The sequence below is a fragment of the Pygocentrus nattereri genome, chromosome 14, assembly GCF_015220715.1.
Source record: "Pygocentrus nattereri isolate fPygNat1 chromosome 14, fPygNat1.pri, whole genome shotgun sequence".
Lineage (NCBI taxonomy): Eukaryota > Metazoa > Chordata > Actinopteri > Characiformes > Serrasalmidae > Pygocentrus > Pygocentrus nattereri.
Genome location: NC_051224.1, coordinates 10,494,961 through 10,517,582, shown reverse-complemented (window position 1 = coordinate 10,517,582; position 22,622 = coordinate 10,494,961). Strand labels below are relative to the sequence as shown.

Sequence of the window (22,622 nt, the reverse complement as noted above, 5' to 3'; positions counted from 1 at the left end):
GTCAGGTGAGGAAGGGGGCCACGTCATAGGTTTTTCATCTTTAATGCCTTTGCTGGCTAGCCATGCAGATGAGTACTTGGATGCATGTGATGGAGCACTGTCCTGCATAAAAATCATTGTCTTTTTGAAAGATGCAGATTCTTCCTGTTCCACTGCTTAAAGAAAGTGTCTTCTAAAAACTGTCAGTAGGCTTGGGAATTGATTTTGAGCCCATCTTCAACCCGAAAAGGTCCAACCAGCTCATATTTAATAATACCAGCCCATACCAGTACCTCCACCTTGCTGGCGTCTGACCCGAAGTGGAGCTCTGTCCCGTTACTGATCCAGCCACAGGCTCATCCATCTGGTCCGTCAAGAGTCACTCTCATTTAATCAGTCCATAAAACCTTTGAAAAATCTTCAGAAAAGTCTTCAGATTCTTCTTGGACCAATCTAGACAGTTCAGTTTATGTGTCTTGTTCAGTGGTGGTCGGGTTTCAGCCTTCCTTACCTTGGCCATGTCTCTGAGCACTGAACATCTTGTACTTCTTGATACTCCAGCTAGGCTGCAGCTCTGGAATATGACAGAACTGGAAGATAATGGTTCCTGGTAGCTTCACGCTTGATTCTTCTCAAATCCTTGGCAGTTAATGTGCATCTTTTTTTCTCAGCACGTTTCTTGCGACCCTGTTGACTATTTGCAACAAAACGTTTGATGGTTCTGGGATCATGCCCCAATATCTTAGCAATTTCAAGAGTTCTGCATCCCTCTGAGAGACTTTTGGTAACTGTTGACTTTTCAGAGTCAGTTCAATCTCTTTTTTGGCCCATTTTGCCTAAAGAAAAAAGCTGCCTAATAATTATGCACACCTTGATATAGGGTGTTGACCTCCTTAGGTCACACCCTCCCTCATTACACACATACACATCACCTGCTATGCTTAAATCCATTAAGCATTCAAGTTTATCCAGCTTGGAGTTAGAAAATATGCCTAAAAATGATAATATGGTCAAAATACTCACTTGCCTAATAATTGTGCACACAGTGTAGATTAGTGTGTCTACCATAAAGTGAAACCATATAGCTAGAAATAGTTTGTTTTCTTGCCACTTACAAATGCTTAAGTGCTCACACAACACATTTTACACATATAAACAACAGTTTATATATACAGTTTAATAACAGGCAATAACAGTTTCCTGATTCCACTGAACGTTGGCAAGGGTGTCTCACAGTTTACTCACTTATTTACACCCTCTTCCGTAACTGTGCTCTCCTTAGGGGTAACTATAACAAGTGATACTTCACGGTGAAGTGCTAGTATGGAGGGACTAGTTTGGGGAAGTTTATTGAGAAAAGGTGGCACTAGGCTAAAAAGACTAAATGAAAACTGTGCAATTATGTGCAGAAACAATGTCACCAGCACAAAAACACAGAATCATTGTGGATATAATGGCTGTCCTCTGCTGAAAAACCCACAAGGTAGGCCACCTTTGAACAACATCAGCTCACCATCACCGCCTTGTGGATAAAACCTTCAGTACAGTCTGTGACTCTGATATAATGCATGCTTTTCCACTTCTCAGCTGTGTGGGTTAATGCATGCTCTCAACATGCGGTTATTTGCTGAACACCAAAGAGGAAAGCACATGCTGTTCTTTGTCAAAGGACATGTTAAACAACCTATTAACCACTCTTGAGAGCATTTTATGGAATTTTCTATTAACTTACTTAAGGTAAAGGTCTTCTTTAGGTCCATTTAAGAGAGACATGTCAAAAGAACACTAGAGTTGATGTCTAAAAAGAAAAAAGGAGGAAAATATCTTGTCATTCAAGTGTTTGCTTTGGATAGGTTGGAAATTCTGTTTAATACACAGTGCATTATAATTACAATAATCATGCTACATTTCAGTATTAGCAAAGTCCTGAAACTCCTGAAAGCTCCTGCTTCAGTACTTGATGCACTTGAGATGGTTCTTAAAGAAATGATGGGCCAGTTTTCCCTTTTCATCATTCATTAGGCGCCTGTATTTATTATACTTAGGAAACATCTTCCTTTTTTTCTGATGACCAACTGAGAATCCTTTGCATGTTGCAACCATCAGAGCTCCAAGTCCATCAATGAAGAACTCTTAAAAAACAAAAAAGGACAGTGATACAGAGAGAAGAAGAGTGCCAAGTAAAGAGATGTGTTATGCAGATTGTTCCTGTGTACGCACAACATACTATAGACTAATGGGATTTATTGTACACACAAATAAACAGGCCCTCCATCTGAACAATTATCTAGGCTAAAAAAATAATCAGCTTGTTTACTCATTATTGTTCAGTCTTAACCAAGCTAGTGCGCTAATTAGGGATGGGGGAAAATCAATTCTTAGATGCATCATGATTCTCCCCTTAAATATTCCGAATCGATTCACGAGATATCAATCAGATTTTCATGTAGGCTCTGCATTTCTCCTACCTCTATACAAATGTCCAACTTTATGAAGTCTCACATGCACGCAGAGACTTTACAAACTAGGATATTGTGGCAAAGCTTGGAGGAGGAAATTCATGTGGCATCTCACTAATGCTTGCATGTCTGCAGACACAATTTGGTTACAAATTCACAAATATGAAGTCAAAGACCCAAAACCATAATAAACCCTGCATAGGAATGTAGATTTGTTTAACAGCTGGCTCAGGAGGTGCTACCAGATAACAGGCTAATCCAGCAATATTCAGATATGTTTCAGAAACGTTTACTGAAAGATTACGTGTAATGCTTCAGCATATGCTGAGGGTTTCCCAGAGAGTGATATATACTCAGCAGAAAATTATTCTCTTTTTCTGTACAGTTTAAGTGTCCTGAATGGTTCAGATAAATTGTGAAAATGTAATACTTCATGGTTTCCCACAAGTTTCTATAGCTGAATTCTGCTATAACAGAAAACAATGTTTTAAAATGTAAAAGCACATGGATGTGGCTTTTGAATGCACCCATGCATGGCAGTTTCACCAGCAGGTGCATTATTAGATATGAAGATCACTTTACTGTACATCATTTGAAGAGAAGAAACAGCTTGTAGTCAAACCTTTCACAATAAGGTTTGAAAAATGATGTTAATGTGACTGGATGGGCAGGGAGCAGACCCAAGCACAGAGAGGAAAACCTGTGAGGATGGGTCGTAAAACTGATAAGTGAAAATAATACATCAAATATGGACTTATTTATTCACATTCTTGGTAGTTCCATAATATGACAGGGTGTAATAAACAATGTTGTGAAGACAGTGCTGTGTCTGGTGGAGGAGAGTAACACCCAGCTGGATTCAAACCAACAACCCAAGTTTTGCAAGCCCAGTGCCTTACCATTGCACAGGTGGAAAGCAGAATTACACTCCTCTTAATGGTGGGGAAAAACAGGTGGAAAAAGCACACAGAGAAGACACCAATATGGTGTCACACAAATAAAGGATAAATTCAAGAAATAGACTAAATGGCCAGACCAAAACACCTCACAAAATGAGAGATGGGGAGCTGACTATATTTCAGCTTTTCCCTTTGTTTACCTTTTATTCTTCTGGTCGCCCCTCTACAAAGGTGTGACAAGGGTATGCTGTTTGTTAGAGCTTTAAATGCTGGTATTCACAGGTGCACTTTGTTGCCACTGATTAAACCTTGGTATTCTGGAATTTTGAGTCTCCAAGAGTAACAGTGCCTCATTACCATCGCCCTCAGCATGCAGCCGGCAGCATAGGCTGACCCTTTACAGTTACTTAGTTTAACGTTATTTAATATATGATTTCCATTAAATTAGTTAATGTTAACTAAGCAAATGTTTATAGCTCACATTATCATATAAAAAATGCTGATGTTGCTATAGAAATCAAAGATGGATGTGGATTGAAATGATTCATGATGCATCAAGAATCATTTGCTAATTACATCTTAGCACAATAAATCAAATTTCATCATCATGAGGTGCCTAGAGATTCACACCCCCAGCAGTAATGTAGGTTAAGTTATTGTATCTTTCTAAGAGTCATGGGTGTAAAACTGCATAAACAGCAAAGAAGAACTTACCAGTGTGAGCTACTCTTTTCAGGAATGGGTCAAAACCAACCCTCCGCACTGCATCTGTCCGGGCCAGAAAGAAATTGACCACTCCATCTACTAGGTAACAGCCATCGAAGCCGGGCAATGGGCTGTGCACCTTCATGAATAACCGACTCATGCAGCCACCCTCATTCTCATCCCCCACATCATACATGAGACTAAAGTAGAACTGGTTCCCATCAACATCTCCACCAAGCTGAGAAAGGACAGATGGGAATTCATGATCAAACCATAAATCGTCCAGTAAACTACAAGGACTGAACACAGACTTTCTCACCATGATCACCTCCACCTGTTTCTAATTACTCACCACATCCAGCTCTGGAACAGCCTCCATAACCTCCACAAAGCTCTCGATCCGCGTCTTCCCATTGAACACGTAGTCATCATCTACCCATAGGAAGTATTTGCTGGTGACCTGTGAGATGGCCAGGTTTCTGCCTGCAAACCAGCCCTGAGGGAGCATCATTTATAATCACATTTACTCAACAGAGAAAGACAGTTAAAGGCCCAAATAATAAGATGAGCTCAGTGTTAAAATGAAATGATGTGAAATGAAAGGAATACATGTAAAAAATTGGAGATACAGTGAAACTAGCATTTAACTGTCAGGATGGTGAACTGAACTGGCAGTCTTCAGTGATGATGCAAACATCCCTAGTACTGCTGCTACATACTAACCATACTGGCTACCTACTTAATTAAATGTAATATTTACTTTATAGTAAAAGTGTAATTATTTTTTTTCAGTACAACCACACGCTTCAAATTTTAAAAAATTATGATAAACATTATTATATCGTCCGCGACCCTGACAGAGAAGCAGCTTAGGAAATGGATGGATTATTATATCGTATTATATACATTATATTGTATCCTGCCTTTCGCCCGTTGACTGCTGGGATAGGCTCTAACTAACGTGGCACCAACAACCACGCCACGTTCAAAGCCACTTAAATCACCTTTCTTCCCCATTCTGATGCTCGGTTTGCACTTCAGCAAGTTGTCTTGACCACCTCTAAATGCGTAAATGCATTGACTTGCGGCCATGTGATTGGCTGATTAGCTGATTAACAAGCAATTGAACCTAATAAAGTGGCCGGTGAGTGTAGTGTGTTTACTTGTGCAGGAGGCATGATGTAATGTTCTATGTTGGTCCCTGAAACATTTTCAGGATTTAGGCTGTCATCAGCGACGATGATCTTAATGTCTGGATAAAACCGGCGGATGCTCTTTATGAGAACCTTTAGCTCAGCGTATCTGAGAAAAGTCTTAATGGCTATGGTCACCAAGGAGTTGATGTCTAGAAATGAAAAAGAGTAGGAAAACATCTCTTCATTCAAGTGTTTGCTTTGGACAGATTGGATATTCTATTTAATACACAGTGCATCATAATTACAATAACCATGCTACATTTTAGTATTAGCAAAGTCCATAAACATTTCACCAAAATCACACATGTGGTGGAAAAAAAAAGAGATTTTTGTTTTTCATCTGAATACAGCAGCAGTCTTTTACAGTGTGTGGACACTTCATCATGAATGCACAAATAGAAATGCTTCAAAAAATGCTTGTAAAATCTCTTTACATTAGTTTACATAGAAAGTTGAGAACATGTCTGCCTTCTCCTGAAAAGTTTCCATTTTGGAGACAAATGTGTTTTATACACACACACACACACACACACACATACATTATATATATGAGCAAGGACTGATGTAACTTTTATTGAAGAGTATGTATAATTATGTGCTCCATGTAAACACAGAACCTCTAGGTAAGCCTTGTTGTTCTTTGAAGCTTTAACAAAGGATTTACCAAGTGCTCTCACCTTCTCCAGGATCATAGAGAACAGGTACTGAAGGCCTGCGGACTGTGATGGGGAATATTGCCTCATAGTCCTCGAAAGAGAAGGAAACTGAAAATAGAAATCTTTAAGTTAGTAGATACACAGTATTTAATGTATGTATAGAACTAGCTAACCCTGCTAACACTAGAAGTCAATAGTCACCCAAATCTTTGCTGAAAACGCATACCCAAAACTTCTCTCAACCTGTTTGAACCACATCTAGGTCTTCATGAAAGTCAAGTCATACAGACTTATTAATGTAAAACATAAAAAGAAACAAACTTCACAGCATAGTGAACATTGTTTTGTGCCGAATTCTGACTTCCCTGCAGAATCTGACTCTTTGTATCTTTTTTCCAGTTTCAGAAACTCAATTTTTTCACTTATTTTCTTAACATTTATTAAAGTACTTGCCTGATGTACTTCTTTATGCAAGTACATTAGCTATCTGATATATAATCTCATTTACCCTTTTTAGTGCACATGAAAAAGAAATGTGAAATCAGTAAATGCTTGTGTGAATGTTATTGTCTCTTTAAAGGGAAGCATAATGTTAGTAAGAGCTTTGGGAAGAGCTTTTGATGGAAAGACACAGCTGTAACTCATTGGGTTTAAGGGCACAAGAGTAAAGAGTGGACAAATGAAATACTGATAAATTTGATATTTTATTTAGTTTTAAGGCTTTGACGTTTTTTCTTGAAAAAATATTTTCCAGACACTGAAAAAAATAAATAACTTCTAATTAATGGGTGTTTCGACCGTAAATGCAATAAATGAAAGAGTGGTCTATGCCTTTTGCACAGTACTATATATCCACAACAGCCTAGTCAAAGCAAAACTCTTCTGCATTCCACTGACCCTCTTGATGATACTGCTGCACAGACCCAAACTATTTAATCATCGCCATTGCTTCACCTGCTTTTCCCCATTTTCTGTATTTTAATATTTTATACAAATGTTAAAACCTTATTCTCTGTTCATGCTGCTGTTGTGTTACTGTTTGATATCCTATGTCGACCAGAGGAGGATGAGTTCCCCTTATAAGTCTTGGTTCCTCTCAAGGTTTCTTCCACTGTCGCAATTGGCTTGCTTAAGTGGGCTTGGACCCGGATTTTCCCATAAAACTGCTTTGTGACTATGCCTGTTGTAAAAAGCTCTATATAAATAAACTTTGTCTTGACTTAAAATACTGGCTCATGTAATTACAGAGTATTTGGAACCACTTTTTGATATTTATGACTTCACAATGTTTACGAAGATAGTCCGAATGCAGCAATAAAATGCCTCACACTTGGCTTTGAGTGTTACTCTGCTTAACATTGAGCCCTACCCATGTCACTTGTCCTGATGTGGTAGACAGTACTGCTGTACATCACTCCACTCAGCAGATGGTTGATTAGGTCAAGGCAAGTGGAGGAAATGGTTAATGTGTTCTGGTCCTGCCCATCCACCTGCACTCTCTTCAGATCATTATTCACTGATAACACACCTTTCTGCACACTCAGAGACACCTATTAGCATGGCAGATAAACACAGATCAGGTTCATTTCAGGAGTAACGAGCAGCAGGGTAAACACAGTTTATTTCAGGTGTGTTGTAGTGCAGCGTGGAAAGCAAATATGTATTTTTATTTTTGCTTAATCGTAAAAGTTTTTCTATGCCACTATTCTAGAACAAAGTGTTAAAATGACACTAGCAGAATGTGGCAGAGGTGTGGGCTTTAGGATCAGTAGGACAAAAATAGAACCAGGCCTGATAATTTAGCCTTTATCATGCCTGGGACTGTATATTTGTACTTCCAAGGTTCTAGAATCCTACTCATCCAACATTGCATCTGAAATCAAAAGTTCCAGAAAGTATTTAAACTAAATGTTGGAACATTTCTGTGAGGGTTTGATTGCATTCAGCTAGAAGGGCATTAGTGAGTAGCTAGAAAGGCATTAGTCTTAGTAACATAAAAGTACTTATGTTGGATGATTAGGTCTGGATCAAAAACGCCAAAAGGTATTAGATGCAGCACCATAACTCCAGAGAAAGCAATTACTTACACTTAGGAATCGTGACATTATATGCTCCAGAGCATCCAATTCTGTCAGAAATGCTTTTCTATGGAGCAATGGAGTGTAACTGAAGATCTGTGTCAACAACAGGTGCACCTTACAATAGCTGAATGCTGAATTCATCAATTGTCTTGATAGGTCTAAATGTAGACAGCATTATATTGCAGCTTTTTAACCATCACCCAGAAAACAAACTGAAATCAGTCAGATAGGCAGATGATTTCAAGTCCTGCATTCAAGTAAAAACACTGAAGGAAGCATTACTCTTTAGTTTTTCTGTGTGAAAAGTTAACACATACTTTAAATGGAACACATTTAAATGTTGCATATTTTTGCAAATCTTAGTGAATCATTTTTGCTAAATCACTTAGCCTCCTGTCTTAGCAACTGTAATAACAAAACTTATTAGCAGGGATGAATTATCACTTACAAAGTCAGCAACCCTAACAGATCTAAAGCTAAACTAAAACTAAAAATAAAGTATTTATAATAACAGTCAGTCAGGACCAGAGATACACTAAGATAAGATAAGATAAGATAAGATAAGATAAGATAAGATAAGATAAGATAAGATAAGATAAGATAAGAACAGCCTGCACTATTTTGGGAACATTTTGGAATTGTGTCTATGGGAATTTATGCCCATTTGTTCAAAATAGCATTTATAAGGTCAGGCTCTGATGTTGGCTCATAATTCATGTTCCAATTCATCCTGACGTTGTTGAGTGGAGTTGAGGTCAGGGACACACTCATGTTGATACAGCAATGGCCGTTCCCCAAACTGCTGCCATAAAGTTGGAAAGCATATAACTGTTTAACCTGTCGTTGCTATAGCATTAACATTACCCTTTACTGGAACTAAGAGGTTGAGCCCAAACCCTGAAAAAGACCATTATCCCTCTTCCATCAAACTTTACTCTTGGCGTTATATATTCTGATAGGTAGCCTTCTCCTGGCATCTGCCAAATCCAAATTCAGACTGCAAAATAGTGAAGCATTATTCATCAGTCCAAAGAACATGTTTCCAGTGCTCCAGAGTCCAGTGGCACCATGCTTTACACCACTCACCCTCTTTGCTTGGCATTGTATTTTTTAAAAATAGATTTGTGTGCTCAGCCATGGAAACCACTTTCACGAAGCTCCTAAAGCACAGTTCTTTTGCTAATGTTGCTTTCAGTGACTTTTCAGTGTGACCTATTCTACTGTAAATATACAGGAAAGAATACAGGTGTGAAAGAAACCAGCCCCTCCACCTTTAGTATCCTGCAAGCAGCACCAAGCTTCCCACATGCATTCTGTTCCAAGCAATAGTGTTTTGTATAATCATACCTTATATTTGGCCCTCTTGTCTGCATGTAAAGCTAAACCTACAACAAAATATCACTTTACCACAAACCATCACTTGCAGCCTGGCATTACAAAGATTTTAACTTCAACATCATTAAAGAATAAAGCTGAGGTAAAGCATGTACCCCTTACCTGGTATCAAACTTTTCTTCATGGGAATGACTGTTAATCCATGAATAGGGTATTGAAGAGGCGAGTTGGGTAGAGCGAGAATAATTTTGTTCAAATTCATTGCCGTCCTAATAAAGACACATGATGAAAGAATAATTATTTCAGAGATCTCTGACCAAAGACTGACACTACCAATCTGGTACAGCCTACTGAATGCCTGGGTAGGCAGAATACAAAAATATTTGAATTACTGGGATACTCTAGTATTTGTTTTCTTAATCTGCCACGTGTAAAATTTAAGTTAAGTGATACTTTTTTAATCCCGCAAACAGGGAAATTCCACCTCCGCATTTAACCCATCCGTGAAGTGAAACACCACATACACACCAGTGAACACACACAGTGAGCACACCGGAGTGGTGGGCAGCCCTATCCACTGTACCCGGGGAGCAGTTAGGGGTTAGGTGTCTTGCTCAAGGACACCTCAGTCATGGACTGTTGGCACTGGGGATCAAACCCGGAAACCTTCCGGTCACAGGGCCAGTTCACTAACCTCCAGCCCACGACTGCCCCAAGATAATAATTAAGACAATAATTTCAGCAAATTTCTCTGTATTTAGAAGAAAAAAAAGATTCACAGTGACACACATACTTCACAAAATGGGCAGTTGCTTCATGTCTGTGATCTTTTTTGTTTTTTTTTATAATTTTACATTTAGGATAAAACCTTATCTCAAAACTACTATAAAACAGCCCATTCATAACCATTTCATTTCAAAGTAATAGCATTCCATGTGCAAGTTTTCAGAGCTGTTATGCTGTTCAGAGATCTCATTCTCTACTCTGAATTATTTTGTTTATATCTTAACAATGAAAGTTTGAGAAAAAAAGGACAAATCTAGTCTAAAAGGTGAATGCTAAGTTGATTTAAGGCTAAAAGAAATCTACATCCAGAAAAGCATTTCAATAATAATGGGCCTACTTCAATAATAAAATCTGTAAAACCTAATCTGGTGTTGCCTGTACTCCTCTGCCCGACGTTTCTCAACAGCACCAAGACTTTCCTGTGGCACTTTACTGCTAAGATGATCCCCTTCACAGGAGCATGAGGAACGATTTACACTGAGAAGCAGCCTCTTGCTGACAACAGAAGGAAAACAACAACAAGAAGTGAAAACAGGCACCAGTCCTGAACAAGTAAGTGTACTGTACTCTAAAGTAGGTTTATAATGATAAAGAATAAAAATTCAACATGTTTAACATTCAGAGATCATTCCAGAAAGTTTTGAAATTTGTTTTTTTTTCATGCTTCACAAATGGTGTTATACTTTATACTTTATATTGTAAAATTTAAATATTTTTAACCTTTTTAACCATAAATCAGTGAAATACCTTTGGTTTCTTAAATGAAAGCTTTCAGAACAATCCATGTTTCTGATCCATTTAAATGGATATGATGTTCTGTGGAAAAATAAATGAATAAAAATTAAATACGTCACCTATAGCCAACCTAAAAGAGAGGAACGTACATGAAAAATTTCTCATTTTCCTTAAACTACTATACTATACTATACTACTATAATGTGAAAATGTGTTATTAATTATTTAGCTTTGTTTGAAAATCTTAAATACGTACACTGAGAATAATTTTTCATCACTTAATGTAAACAAGATGATTGTCACAATGATGGCAATGACAATCCAAGTACACAGGGCACGCAGCAGGCACTGCATCGTGATGGACAGTGATCTGCAGAGGTCAGAAATACATCCACAGTCTGGTTTACAAGCTGGAAATTGAATAGAGGGCACAGAAAGACAGACCAGTTATTGTTGCTATAGTAGAGCAGAATACCCTATTAAGGAAAACTGTATGAACATTAGCACAGCTGAACAAGGAGAGTTTGGTACATGGAACTGCAAACCTCACACGCTGTTGTCTCCTCCTTCAAATGCCAATCCTACATTTGAGAAAGAGGGTGGTAAAATGGGACAATTAAAAAATCCTAAACTATTAGCATAACAGAGTTGGCTCATTAATATTTATACACCCAAAATTTACATACAACTTCAAGAGCAGCAGAAAACAACAACAAAGTGTTAAATGAAAATGGAAGATATGTGCAGAAATGCACCTTTCCAGGCTGTGAATGGCGTGTCGAAGGTTATTTTTCAAAGAACAGAACTGTCTGCAAGCTTGGCTTATTGTCCATCTTTTAACAAGGCTGAAGTCGGCTTCCTATTGGTCAGCTTCTTGACTGAATACTTCGTTTTACCTTAAGCGCTGATGTTACGGCTTGTATGGGCACCAGAATGTAACCACAGCAAGGTGGAATATCAATATCAAGGTGCAACGAAAACAACAAGCTGGCGAATAGGAAGCCAACATCTTTAATACTATTCCTGACAGCTTTAAATCAAAGTTGTTGGTTTACTCTGCACGAGTAAACTCTAACGAGCAAGGCTTCACTCAGCGCTTGACCCTGAACCGAGGGGCAGGTCCAAATTTGATAGCATCACAACCCCAACCACAACCTGTAAGTAGCAGCCACACTGTGTGATTTTATGCACTTTTTGACAGTTTATCTTAAATTGCCATGTCAACTTAAACTGAAAGCTTAATAATGTTCCAACAACATTAATTTACTATTGGTTGTTGTCGAGATTGAAAACAAGTAGCATTGAAAATGATTCTATATAGAACCATGAAGACTTTACATGATAAAAGGGTTCCTTGCATTGTGAAATGATTCTTAAGATTGATGGAGAATGTGCTGCAGATGGTTCTACATGGAACCTTTTCTAAAATGGTTCTATACAGCACCAAAAACTCTTGTTCTGTTGTTCCCATGTCAAGAACCCTTTATTTACTATGTGAAATGGGTCACCTTTGTATGAAATAGATCCCACCAAAATTCTAAACCGAGTGACGACTCAAGATGTAATTCGAGTCTGCGCTCAATTCTAAGCAGTGGTGTTGAATATTAATGCTATTTAATCTGTGAAATTTGCATTGAATTTAATCTCTGGCTGGCCTTCAGGATTTTCACTGTTGAGTATGTGTCTCTGTACCATCATTATTGCCTGTTTATTACTTTTTACACCTCTGTAGTGCCTGTCATGGTTACATCAACAGTCTATGCTTTCTCAAACATTGTAATCTAAGAACCCGTCCTAGATTTGTTCCACATACAGTAAAGTGACAAAGTGCATTTTTATTGTCTCACTTGTTAATTATTACATGATACGGTGTAGAATTAACAGTGAAACTGACTAAAGGTTCTTTACCACCTTTACCAGCACATGCGAGGAACATCCTTTATCCAAACAGTCATATCCATTCGTTTTCAAATGAACAAATGGAAAAAGCATTTTCTTTATCAGTAGCTAAATATGAAATCTGTCAAGATTCCTGCTTTTCACAACTCAACTGCAGCCTGAGAGAGCAGCTCCCTGGCTAAGACTAGCTAAACAGCTTCTGTGTTTATGATTTTCTTCTTACTTTGTTGTTTTAGAATACAATTGTGGCTATTTATTAAACTTTCAATCTGTTGTGTGTTTTATTGCGAGTGCCTGCCCACTCATAGCTTACGGTCACTCATCAATACAGTTTTATTGTAATTTTGGAGATAAACAGCCATCTGTACCAAAATTGATCGGATTCTGGGCTCATTTAACCATGGATCAACTGCGCAATTCCATGTGCCACTTTTCTGTGCACTGGTTTGCAGAATGGGAGGCACCAATGTCGCCTTTTTGCTGCTTTTTATCATTTTTTCAGACAGAAGTACTCTAGCACAACAATGGAGTTTTTACGAGCTCTGGCTATTTGTGCTTGAATGCCTTCTTCACTCCATATACCTATAAGGCTTTCCATCTCTTTTGCTGTCCACAACAATCCTTGCCGCACCATTATGAAATTTGAATAGGGAAGTGATAAGTTGAAGCAGGCACATTAAAGAATGAGCCAATCCAAGCTTTCACAAACCCCAGGATTCAGGAGGAACAGAGATCAGTTCTCTAGACCACTCCAACAGCTTTCACACTTTACCAAACATACCAAATTCGTAAAACAAGTGGTCCAGAGTATGGAAAAAAAACTTCTGTGTTAAAACGCCCCTCCCCAGGAAACACAGTTACATTGTGACAACCTGTTGTTTTGGTGCCCAGAACGTAGTCACATTATAAATAATGTGTTTCTCAGAAAGTTTTAATATTATCTGACAACATTCTAGGATGTTGTGACAGAGTGGTGACAATGTTGTCATAGGTTGTCACAACCTCCTAGAATCCTTAATAAGCTCCATTATGTTGTGCATGGAACTTGGTGTAATTTTGCCAACTTTTAAGCACCCACTTGCCAACAGGTAGTCATGACACCACACAGCAGTTTTACTTAATAATGAGGTTGTGACAACCTTGTTTCAGACAGCATACACAGCACCACCGTTTGACTATGTTACAGTAACATGTGGACATGTCTGGCAACGTTCAAAGAAGTCAACATTGTCAAAGTTGTCACAGCCTCCTAGAATGGTAGGTTCCATTATATTGTGCATGGAACTCCATGAAATGTTGCTAAGTGGGTAGTTGGCTTATGATATTTAACGTTGTAGTAACAGCGTTTGTTGGGGACAGGGTGTTTAGTTGTTTATCTATCAAATAAAGTAAAAATACTGTCTGTAGAGGTTTACCCCTTTTAATGTAAGCAAACATACAGGGAGCTTGGATTGTCACTAATACATTATTAATGGAGAAATCTTCATGTAAGTTTGACTCTTAATCAGGCAGCCTTTTTATACAGATTTAATTAAACCGTCACAAACTGCAGAGCCTCTTAGAGACTCTAAACAATTTTTAGAAACAGATAAACTTAAAAAGCTTTATAAAATCATCTTACCATTAAATGCATATAGCTTAATGAATATTTTCAGGTTGTGATGGCAGATGGCACAAAAAGTGACTTGACTACTCAAGTAGCATTCCAATCCACTACTTATTTACTCTTACTTGAGTAATTTCCCTTATTAATATCACTAAAGCGACAGTACTTTTACCCAAGTAGAGATTTTTCAGTATTCTTTCCACCCCTGCTTTTCAATCATATGCATATTGATTACCAACCCATTTAAAGTAAGGTTAGGGTTAGGTCTAGGATCAGGATTAGATTTAGTAGAATCTATCACACTCAACCCCAAGTTCAGTTTCATTCAATAGATATTTAGTTAAGAGCTAGATTCAGTTCAATTCCTTTCCACATTAGTGATTTGTAAGTAGTTGTATCTCACCCACGGTTAACGTGATTTACTCCACAGGATCTTCTGAAGAGTTTGTCCTGGTTTTGAAGAATATATAAGATCTCACCAACTTCCTGAGCGACTGCTTCCACTCAGAGCAGGAAAATGTCAACCTGTGATGCAGCGACAAGAATATGTGGGAGGGGCAGAACTTGTTACCTGGGAAGCACCCAGCCCCACCTCTATAATCACTTGTTGATATGCTGTCTCTCCAGCTTTTTATCCATTCTGCTATGAGGAAACTCACCTGTCATGGGTCGACATGAACCCACATATTTGAATATGAAAATGGATGCTGTGGACCAGCAGAAGTACAACATAGGCAGTGTGTACTTATTTCACTTTTGGTAGAGATTGCTTTGAAAAAGTAGTGGCCAAATACTCAATACACTGTCCTAAAGTATTCAGTAACAGTTCATTACAATACATAAAAAGTAATATATTCAGAATACATTTAAATATGATTTACTTTTTATATTTTATTTACTTACATATAATACATATTTTTAAGGCATATGAGGGGAAACACTGTTATAATTGCTATTTATTGAAATAAAGTGAATTGAAATATACACTTAAATTTAAATGGCGTTACAAAACTCTCAACATTATTTTGGCTCTCATCACCTCCCATCTACTGCTGTCTATTGCGAATTTGACTACAAAATGGGTAGCTATGTGATTTTAAGGTAATGACATGTATGTATGTCCAGTACACCACTGATAGCAAGTTTATCTTTTGTGAACATGTCTGCTACTGAGGAAACCATTCAGTTCATTCATCCCTCAAATGAGTTTTTTCTAAAGCTGAGATAAATAAATGATCATCACATTAACTTAACCATCTTCTCAGGCTTCAGCAGAGCTCATTAACACTGAGATTAATAACTAATCATGACATCGATTTGTTAGTCTACTCAGGTATTTTGCTATCATATGGGGGTTTAGCTTTGCCTTTCTGACCAGCACACAAGCAGTTCTATCTAAGAGTTCTCTAAATTTTGTTTTGACCTTTAAAGTTCCCCCTAACTCCCATTTTTTAAAGACATTTGAGAGAAATTGGGAGCTGGAAGGACTTTGATATCTTTATAGTCTTCCCTTGCTTTGTAGGCATTAATTGCTTAATTTTCTTAGACAGCAGCTTGGAGGAGCTCATCGTTGTTGACAGTTAGCACAATGTTTGATAAGACAGAAATGTATTATGCCCTTAAATTGTCATCAGTTACTAATGACAGTTTTGACTTTTCTGTCACTGTTCAGTCTTTTTGATACAGATTCAAGTAAAGTATCGCTTCCAAGACTTTGCACACTGCAGTGCCAAAAAAGAGATGTCAAAAGTAGCAGCCTTTCTTACACCTTCATTGAGGGGAAGGGAAATAAAAATCATATTACTGTTAGCTCTCTGCTACAAATCCCCTCAGAAGAATTCCACTTCCCTGGATGCAAAAATACACAATATTGCCAAAAGTGTTCGCTCGTCTGCGTTCACACGCATGTGAACTTGAGTGAGATCCCATTCTCAATCCATAGGGTTTAATATGATGCCAGCTCACCCTTTGCACCTATAACAGCTTCAACTCTTCTGGGAAGACTTTCCACAAGGTTTAGGAGTGTATTTATGGGAACTTTTGACCATTCTTCCAGAAGCACATTTGTGAGGTCAGACTCTGATGTTGGACGAGAAGGCCTGACTCGCAGTCTCCACTCTAATTCATCCCAACGGTGTTCTGTCAGGTTGAGGTCAGGACTCTGTGCAGGCCACTCAAGTTCTCACTCGTCCATGTCTTTATGGAGTGTGTCACGGAGCAGCCGTGACGCTTACGCCAATCACATACACACACTCATACACCCTGTCATTCACGCAAGCGCACAGGGGCAGAGGCAGCTATCTGCCGGCATTTTTAAAACTCCAGCTGACCTACTGCGAGAGTAACACTGCATTTTTAATCCCGTTTGCTGTCTTGGCTTACCCGGTTTAAGCATTTCATATTTCACCCTTCGCCATAGCATCTCTTTCGCATCTGTTACAGTGGGCAGGGAGGCCTACCGCCACTTCGTAGCATTTGTTTGTTTTCACTTAACCACTCGCATTTTCAACACGCGCCACAGTCCTAAATATTGAATCCATCTGTTTAAAACATTGTACCAGTGACAGTAGTAACCACACTTACACATGTCCGTTTTTTTTAGTTTAATGGTTGTAGTGATCTCTACAAATACCACGGGTTCGGTGGGTTTGCCAGCATGCCAAACGCTTTCTTTTCCTCGGACGAACCCGAGGGACTGGTCCAGTCTACAATTATTGTGGGGGAGTCAGTGCGCTCCGGGCGGCGCAGACTATTTTAGCGGGGGTGTTTTACTGAGTTTGGGGGAAATGTATTTGATAATGTGTAGTGGGGATTTTTGTTTAGTGAAATTTATTTTGGCTGTTTATGTATTTTGTGTTTATTCTTTTCTGTTGTTATTTTTCATTTAGAATGTTGTTATTTAGTTGATTGATTTACTTGTGCAATTGGGCTCATCTGTGGGGAGGGGCTACGGGTATAGAAGCCCAGTAGAGGCTCCAGAGTACTGATGGGATTTTCGGCTCTATTTTGAGATGCGGCTCTAATGGCTCTTCTTACTGTGGAGAGCCGACTCTTTCGGCTCCCAAACGGCTCCCCATATATATTTTTTTTACATTATTAATTAATTAATAGCTTAAACCTAATTTTATAACATTTTGTTTCATTATTGACATTATTAAGCACTTGTGATGAGTAAAAATGCTGCATAACAATGCTTTATAAATAAAACTTTTATTATAACCAATTATTAATTTATCACAAAATAGCACCACTTCGACAAAAAGGCTGGGATGTAGGAATGGGGGCAGACGTTGTGGCAGCTGAAGAAGCAGTTAGAGTTGATATTATTGCACCTGAAGAAGTAGTTGCAGTTGATGCACTTGCACTGTCAGAAGGTTCCCTTTCTGGTCTCGACTCCTCCAGCAATACTGATGAGTGTGATGTCCTCATGTGCCTGTGCAAGTTGTATGTCGAGCCTGCTCTATATGAAATGCTGCCTTTGCACAGTCTGCACTCTGCCCTGGAGCTCGACGTTGCATTAAAATGAGTCCAAATCTTGCTACGTTTTCTGTCACTCATTTTCACGCCTAGGCCTATTGTGTTCTCACACAGACTCCCCTTCTTTCTGTCGTGCTTCTTGACCGCTGTATGTGAGTGAGTGTCTGTATTAACACCTGCCCACGAACGCAATACAGCTTGGCCAAGTGCCTGCCTCCACAAAAAAGTGGAGATTTTTTTTTTCAGTGTTTCCCAGTTACCTTATTAATTGAAAGCTGCGTGTGATTTGTCAGATGTGTGGAGCACACGCTTGACATGCGGGCAGTGGAGACATTAAGGCACCGACTGAGGAAAAAAACCTCTCCGCTCTGTAGCACTGGCAGAAGCAGAGCAAGACGCGCAAGGAGAGGGGGAGGAGGAGGGGAGAGAGCGAGGCACCGAAGGACAAAAAAAACGACGTTGGAAAAAAACTGTCGGCTCTGTGGCACTTGCAGAGCACAAGCGCAACGACAGGGAGGCGGAGAGACAGCGAGATACTGAAGGAAAAAACGGCTCCCAAATAGGATCTTAAAACCGGTTCCAATCGTTCACTTCAAAGAGCCGGCTCTTAGAGCCGGATCGTTCGCGAACGACACATCACTACTCCAGAGCAGAGGGTTTTTTGGTGTAGATGCTTTGGGAGAAGGTACTGTGTCTTGGCTGTTTAAAGTGGTTGTGTTCAGGGTCATTCATTTGACTTAGCCTGGCAAACTTGAAGCCTGTTGCACTGTATTTTCTCTATTTGACGAAAAGTTTTAGAAAAAAGAGAATAAATAAATAAAACAGGAAAGAAGCTTCACTACATCTCTCTGTCCACTCCACCGCCGTTCATTCCTGCAACAGAGTGCTTTGTGCACTAGTGCGCAGTCATGTTGGAACAGGAAGGGGTCATTCCCAAACTGTTCCCACAAAGTTAGGAGCATGAAATCGTACAAAATCTCTTGGTCTGCTGAAACATTGAGTTCTTTTCACTGGAACTAAGGGGCCGAGCCCAATTCCTGAAAAACAACCCCACACCATAATCCACCTCCACCAAACTTTACACTTGGCACAGTAGAGTCAAATACTGTTCTCCTGGCAACCACCAAACCCAGGCTCTTCCATCAGATTGCCAGGTCTCCACTGCTCTAGAGTCCAGTGGCAGAACTTTACATCACTGCAATGGATGCTTTGCATTCCGCTTGTTGATGTAAGGCTTGGATGCAGCTGCATGGCCATGGAAACCCATACCCTGAAGCTCTCTATGCACTGTTCTTTAGCTAATCTGAAGGCCACTTGAAGTTTGGAGGTGTGTAGCGATTGATTCTGCAGAAAGTTGGCGACCTCTGTGCACTATGTGCCTCAACATGTGCTGACCCCACTCTGTCATTTTACATGGCCAACCTCTTGGCTGAGTTGCCGTCATTCCCAATAGCTTTCCATTTTAATACCGAGAGCTTCCAATTCCAATATAATACCACTGACAGTTGACTGTGGAATATTGAGTAGCGAGGAAATTTCACAACTGAACTTGTTGCACAAGTGGCATCCTATCATAGTACCATGCTGGAGCTCCTGAGAGTGACCCATCCTTTCACAAATGTTTGTAGAAGCAGTCTGCATGCCTAGGTGCTAGGTTTTATACACCTGTGGCCATGGAAGTGATTGGAACACCTGAATTCAATAATTTTGATGGGTGAGTGAATATGTTTGGCAATATACTGCATCTTTGCATCTATAAGCCATTGCTGAGCATTAGCAGTTGCAGCCTGGGCATTTCAATACATGTGAATTTTCTTTATACAACTGCATTTATGTTAGCAATCAACAGAACTTTTCTACATGAAGGCAGTTATAGAACACTGACCAGTTTTTAATTATATTTCCTTTTTCCAGGTTCCTGTAATCCTGAAAAAAACATGTTTCTTATTCAATTACCCTTGAAATTCAATGTGCGGTCTTCTCTTCTTAGTCTTTGGGGTATATTGTATCACAGAAATTAAGCATTGATGTTTTCATACATTTCTAAAAAATCTTTCATTTAGTTATGATGTGGTAAATTACCAGTAAACATCTTAAATCAGCACAAAATCTTAAACCATAAGTGAACACTACATAGAATCCAACAAGTACTGTTTATTTATTTCACATACAAACCCACACACCATTCTTCTAGTATACAAATGCGCTAACCCTACCCCCAAATACAGAATGCAGAAATGGGGCTTAAAGGCCAGTTTATACAGCACTGATACCCTATGTAATACTGGGATTTCCTGTGTAAAAACATGTACAGTTGCAAAAAACAACGTAGGGGCCTTTCCCCCTAGATTAAACTTAATCCTAGGCCAGTGTTGTCCAATCTAAACTGCAAAGGGTAAATTAAAAAGACTTTTCAGTGGTAAATTATTATTTATTTTACCATTTATTGTTTTTATTTATTACCATTTATTTTGAAATTAAACAGGATCTTTCATAGCAAAACATCTTTCACACTGCAGTTTAGTCCAAGATTTAAGCATGGGGTAAACTGGTTTTGTGGGCATGGCTTAGGTATAAACTGGCAAAGTCGAACACAATCAAGTACATTTTGAGGTTATAATGAATGGATAATTTTATAATGAATGGACAGTTTTATAAAAGGCACTTCTGTCAAAGTTGCACATCCACAGAATACCAAAAGGTGATATGACACTTTTCTGAACATCAGACATGTGCTTCCTTGTATTTTATTGTAAACATTTCTCATGAAAAAAAAAAAAGTTAAGACATCTTTAACATGCACGTCTATCTGAAAACTCCATAATGCATGCCCCCAACACTTGTAGCATCTTGAGAATGCCATTTTTTTCTAAGCCGCTTCTCCGTCAGGGTCACAGTGGGATGCTGGAGCCTATCCCAGCAGTCTTCGGGCGGAAGGCAGAATACACCCTGGACAGGTCGCCAGTCCATCGCAGGTCAGACAGACAGTCACTCACACACTCACACCTAGGGGCAATTTAGCATGTCCAATTGGCCTGACTGCATGTCTTTGGACTGTGGGAGGAAACCGGAGAACCCAGAGGAAACCCACGCAGACACGGGGAGAACATGCAAACTCCACACACAGAGAGGACCCTGGCCGCAACAGCTAAAGAAGCAAAATCTGGACATCAGATGTACACTATATTTCTAAAAGTATTCATTCACCCACATATTAGACAAGAGAAATGGGTCGCTCTCAGGAGCTCAGTGAATTCCAGCATTGTACCGGATGCGACCTGTGCAACAAGTCCAATTGTGAAATTTCCTCACTACTAAATATTACACGGTCAACTGTCATTGGTATTATAACAAAGTGGAAGCCACGAAGTTGTCGGCCACGTAAAAGGGGGTCAGAGGATGATGAGGCGTGTTGCACGCAGAGGTTGCTAACTTTCTGAAGTCAATTGCTAACCGCCTCCAAACTTCATGTGGCCTTCAGATTAGCTCATGAACACTGCATAGAGAGCTTCATGGAATGGGTTTCCATGGCTGAGCAGCTGCATCCAAGCCTTACATCAACAAGTGCAATGCAAAGCGTCAATGCAGTGGTGTAAAGCGCTGCCACTGGACTCTAGAGCAGTGGAGACGTGTTCTCTGGAGTAACGAATCACGCTTCTCCGTCTGGCAATCTGATGGATTACGGAGGATCTGTGTTGAGCAGTTGCCAGGAGAGGGGTACTTGTCTGACTGCATTAAGATTAAGAGACCCTTGTTAGTCCCACAACAGGGAAATTTCACCTCCACATTTAACCTATCTGTGAAGTGAAACACCACATACACTCTAGTGAGCATACACACACTAGTGGGCAGTGAGTACACTTGCCCGGAGCGGTAGGCAGCCCAATCCACAGCGCCCGGGGAGCAGTTGGGGGTTAGGTGTCTTGCTCAAGGACACCTCAGTCATGTGCAGTCGGCTCTGGGGATCGAACCGGCGACCTTCCGGTCACAAGGCTGGTTCCCTAACCTCCAGCCCATGACTGCCCCAGATTTAGCTCTGCGATGGCAAAAATAAGAAGAACTCGTCAATGTTCCCCTCCACGGAAATCTTTAGTAAAAGGTGAAAGATTTGTGTGTGAATGAAGAGAAACCCGAGCTATGCATTATGCCAAGTGTAAAGTTTGGTGGAGGAGTGATTATGGTGTGGGGTTGTTTTTCAGGAGTTGGGCTTGGCCCCTTAGTTCCAGTGAAGAAACTCTTAATGCTTCAGCAGACCAAGAGATTTTGGACAATTTCATGCTCCCAACTTTGTAGGAACAGTTTTGGGACGGTCCATTCCTGTTCCAACACGACTGCGCTCCAGTGCACAAAGCAAGGTCCATAAAGATATGGATGAGTGAGTTTGGTGTGGAAGAACGGCTGGCCTGCAGAGTCCTGACCTCAACCCAACAGAACACCTTTGGGATGAATTAGAGTGGACACTGCGAGCCAGGCCTTCTCATCCAACATCAATGTCTAACCTCACAAATGCGCTTCTGAAAACACACTCCTAACCCTTGTGGAAACCTTCCCAGAAGAGTTGAAGCTGTTATAGCTGCAAAGGGTGGGCCGATATCATATTAAACCCTATGGATTAAGAATGGGATCTCACTCGGTTTCAGGTGTTTCAAGGCAGATGAGCAAATACTTTCGGCAATATAGTGTATCTTGGCTGAGCCAGTATATCCAGTGTAAGTGAAAAAATGTGTTAACTGAAAATTTCACAGAAATACTCCTTTAAGCAAAAACTGGTAAACACAACCCAAAGCTACATTTTCATCACTCCAAGCT

The 22,622-nt window shown here is 39.6% G+C and overlaps 1 protein-coding gene and 1 non-coding gene across 6 annotated transcripts; both read right to left on the bottom strand.

Annotated features, from left to right (window-relative positions):
- Positions 1–1,036: 1,036 nt before the first annotated feature.
- LOC108412272 (beta-1,4 N-acetylgalactosaminyltransferase 2-like) lies at positions 1,037–14,866 on the bottom strand. 5 transcript variants are annotated; one of them, XM_037544528.1, is made up of 13 exons: positions 14,740–14,856; positions 11,377–11,412; positions 11,088–11,241; positions 10,844–10,912; positions 10,457–10,591; positions 9,473–9,579; positions 9,323–9,360; positions 7,264–7,444; positions 5,916–6,002; positions 5,206–5,387; positions 4,395–4,538; positions 4,052–4,280; positions 1,037–2,111 (listed from the first exon to the last, which is right to left on the bottom strand). In XM_037544528.1, exons 3-13 carry the CDS (start codon positions 11,183–11,185, stop codon positions 1,930–1,932), a joined length of 1,452 nt encoding a protein of 483 aa, XP_037400425.1. In that variant the 5' UTR covers positions 11,186–11,241; positions 11,377–11,412; positions 14,740–14,856; the 3' UTR covers positions 1,037–1,929. The 5 variants fall into 5 exon arrangements, with proteins under 5 accessions (XP_037400425.1, XP_037400424.1, XP_037400426.1 ...); XM_037544527.1 differs by lacking the exon at positions 11,377–11,412 and having other exon boundaries at positions 14,740–14,866; XM_037544529.1 differs by lacking the exon at positions 11,377–11,412 and having other exon boundaries at positions 11,088–11,201; positions 14,740–14,844.
- A 6,969-nt stretch (positions 14,867–21,835) lies between these two features.
- LOC119265168 lies at positions 21,836–21,951 on the bottom strand. The gene has a single exon (XR_005131453.1). It is a non-coding gene; the product is annotated as a U5 spliceosomal RNA (small nuclear RNA).
- Positions 21,952–22,622: the final 671 nt, after the last annotated feature.

What these genes read in the sequence shown, in the direction of transcription:
- LOC108412272 (XM_037544527.1), bottom strand. Translation starts at nt 11,185, where the DNA reads ATGCAGTGCCTGCTGCGTGCCCTGTGTACTTGGATTGTCATTGCCATC. An exon ending in GATGAAAAATTATTCTCAGT is followed by an intron (nt 10,913 to 11,087) that starts GTACGTATTTAA and finishes ATTTTTCCACAG; the next exon opens with AACATCATATCCATTTAAAT. An exon ending in TACAGGCAACACCAGATTAG is followed by an intron (nt 9,580 to 10,456) that starts GTTTTACAGATT and finishes TGTCTTTATTAG; the next exon opens with GACGGCAATGAATTTGAACA.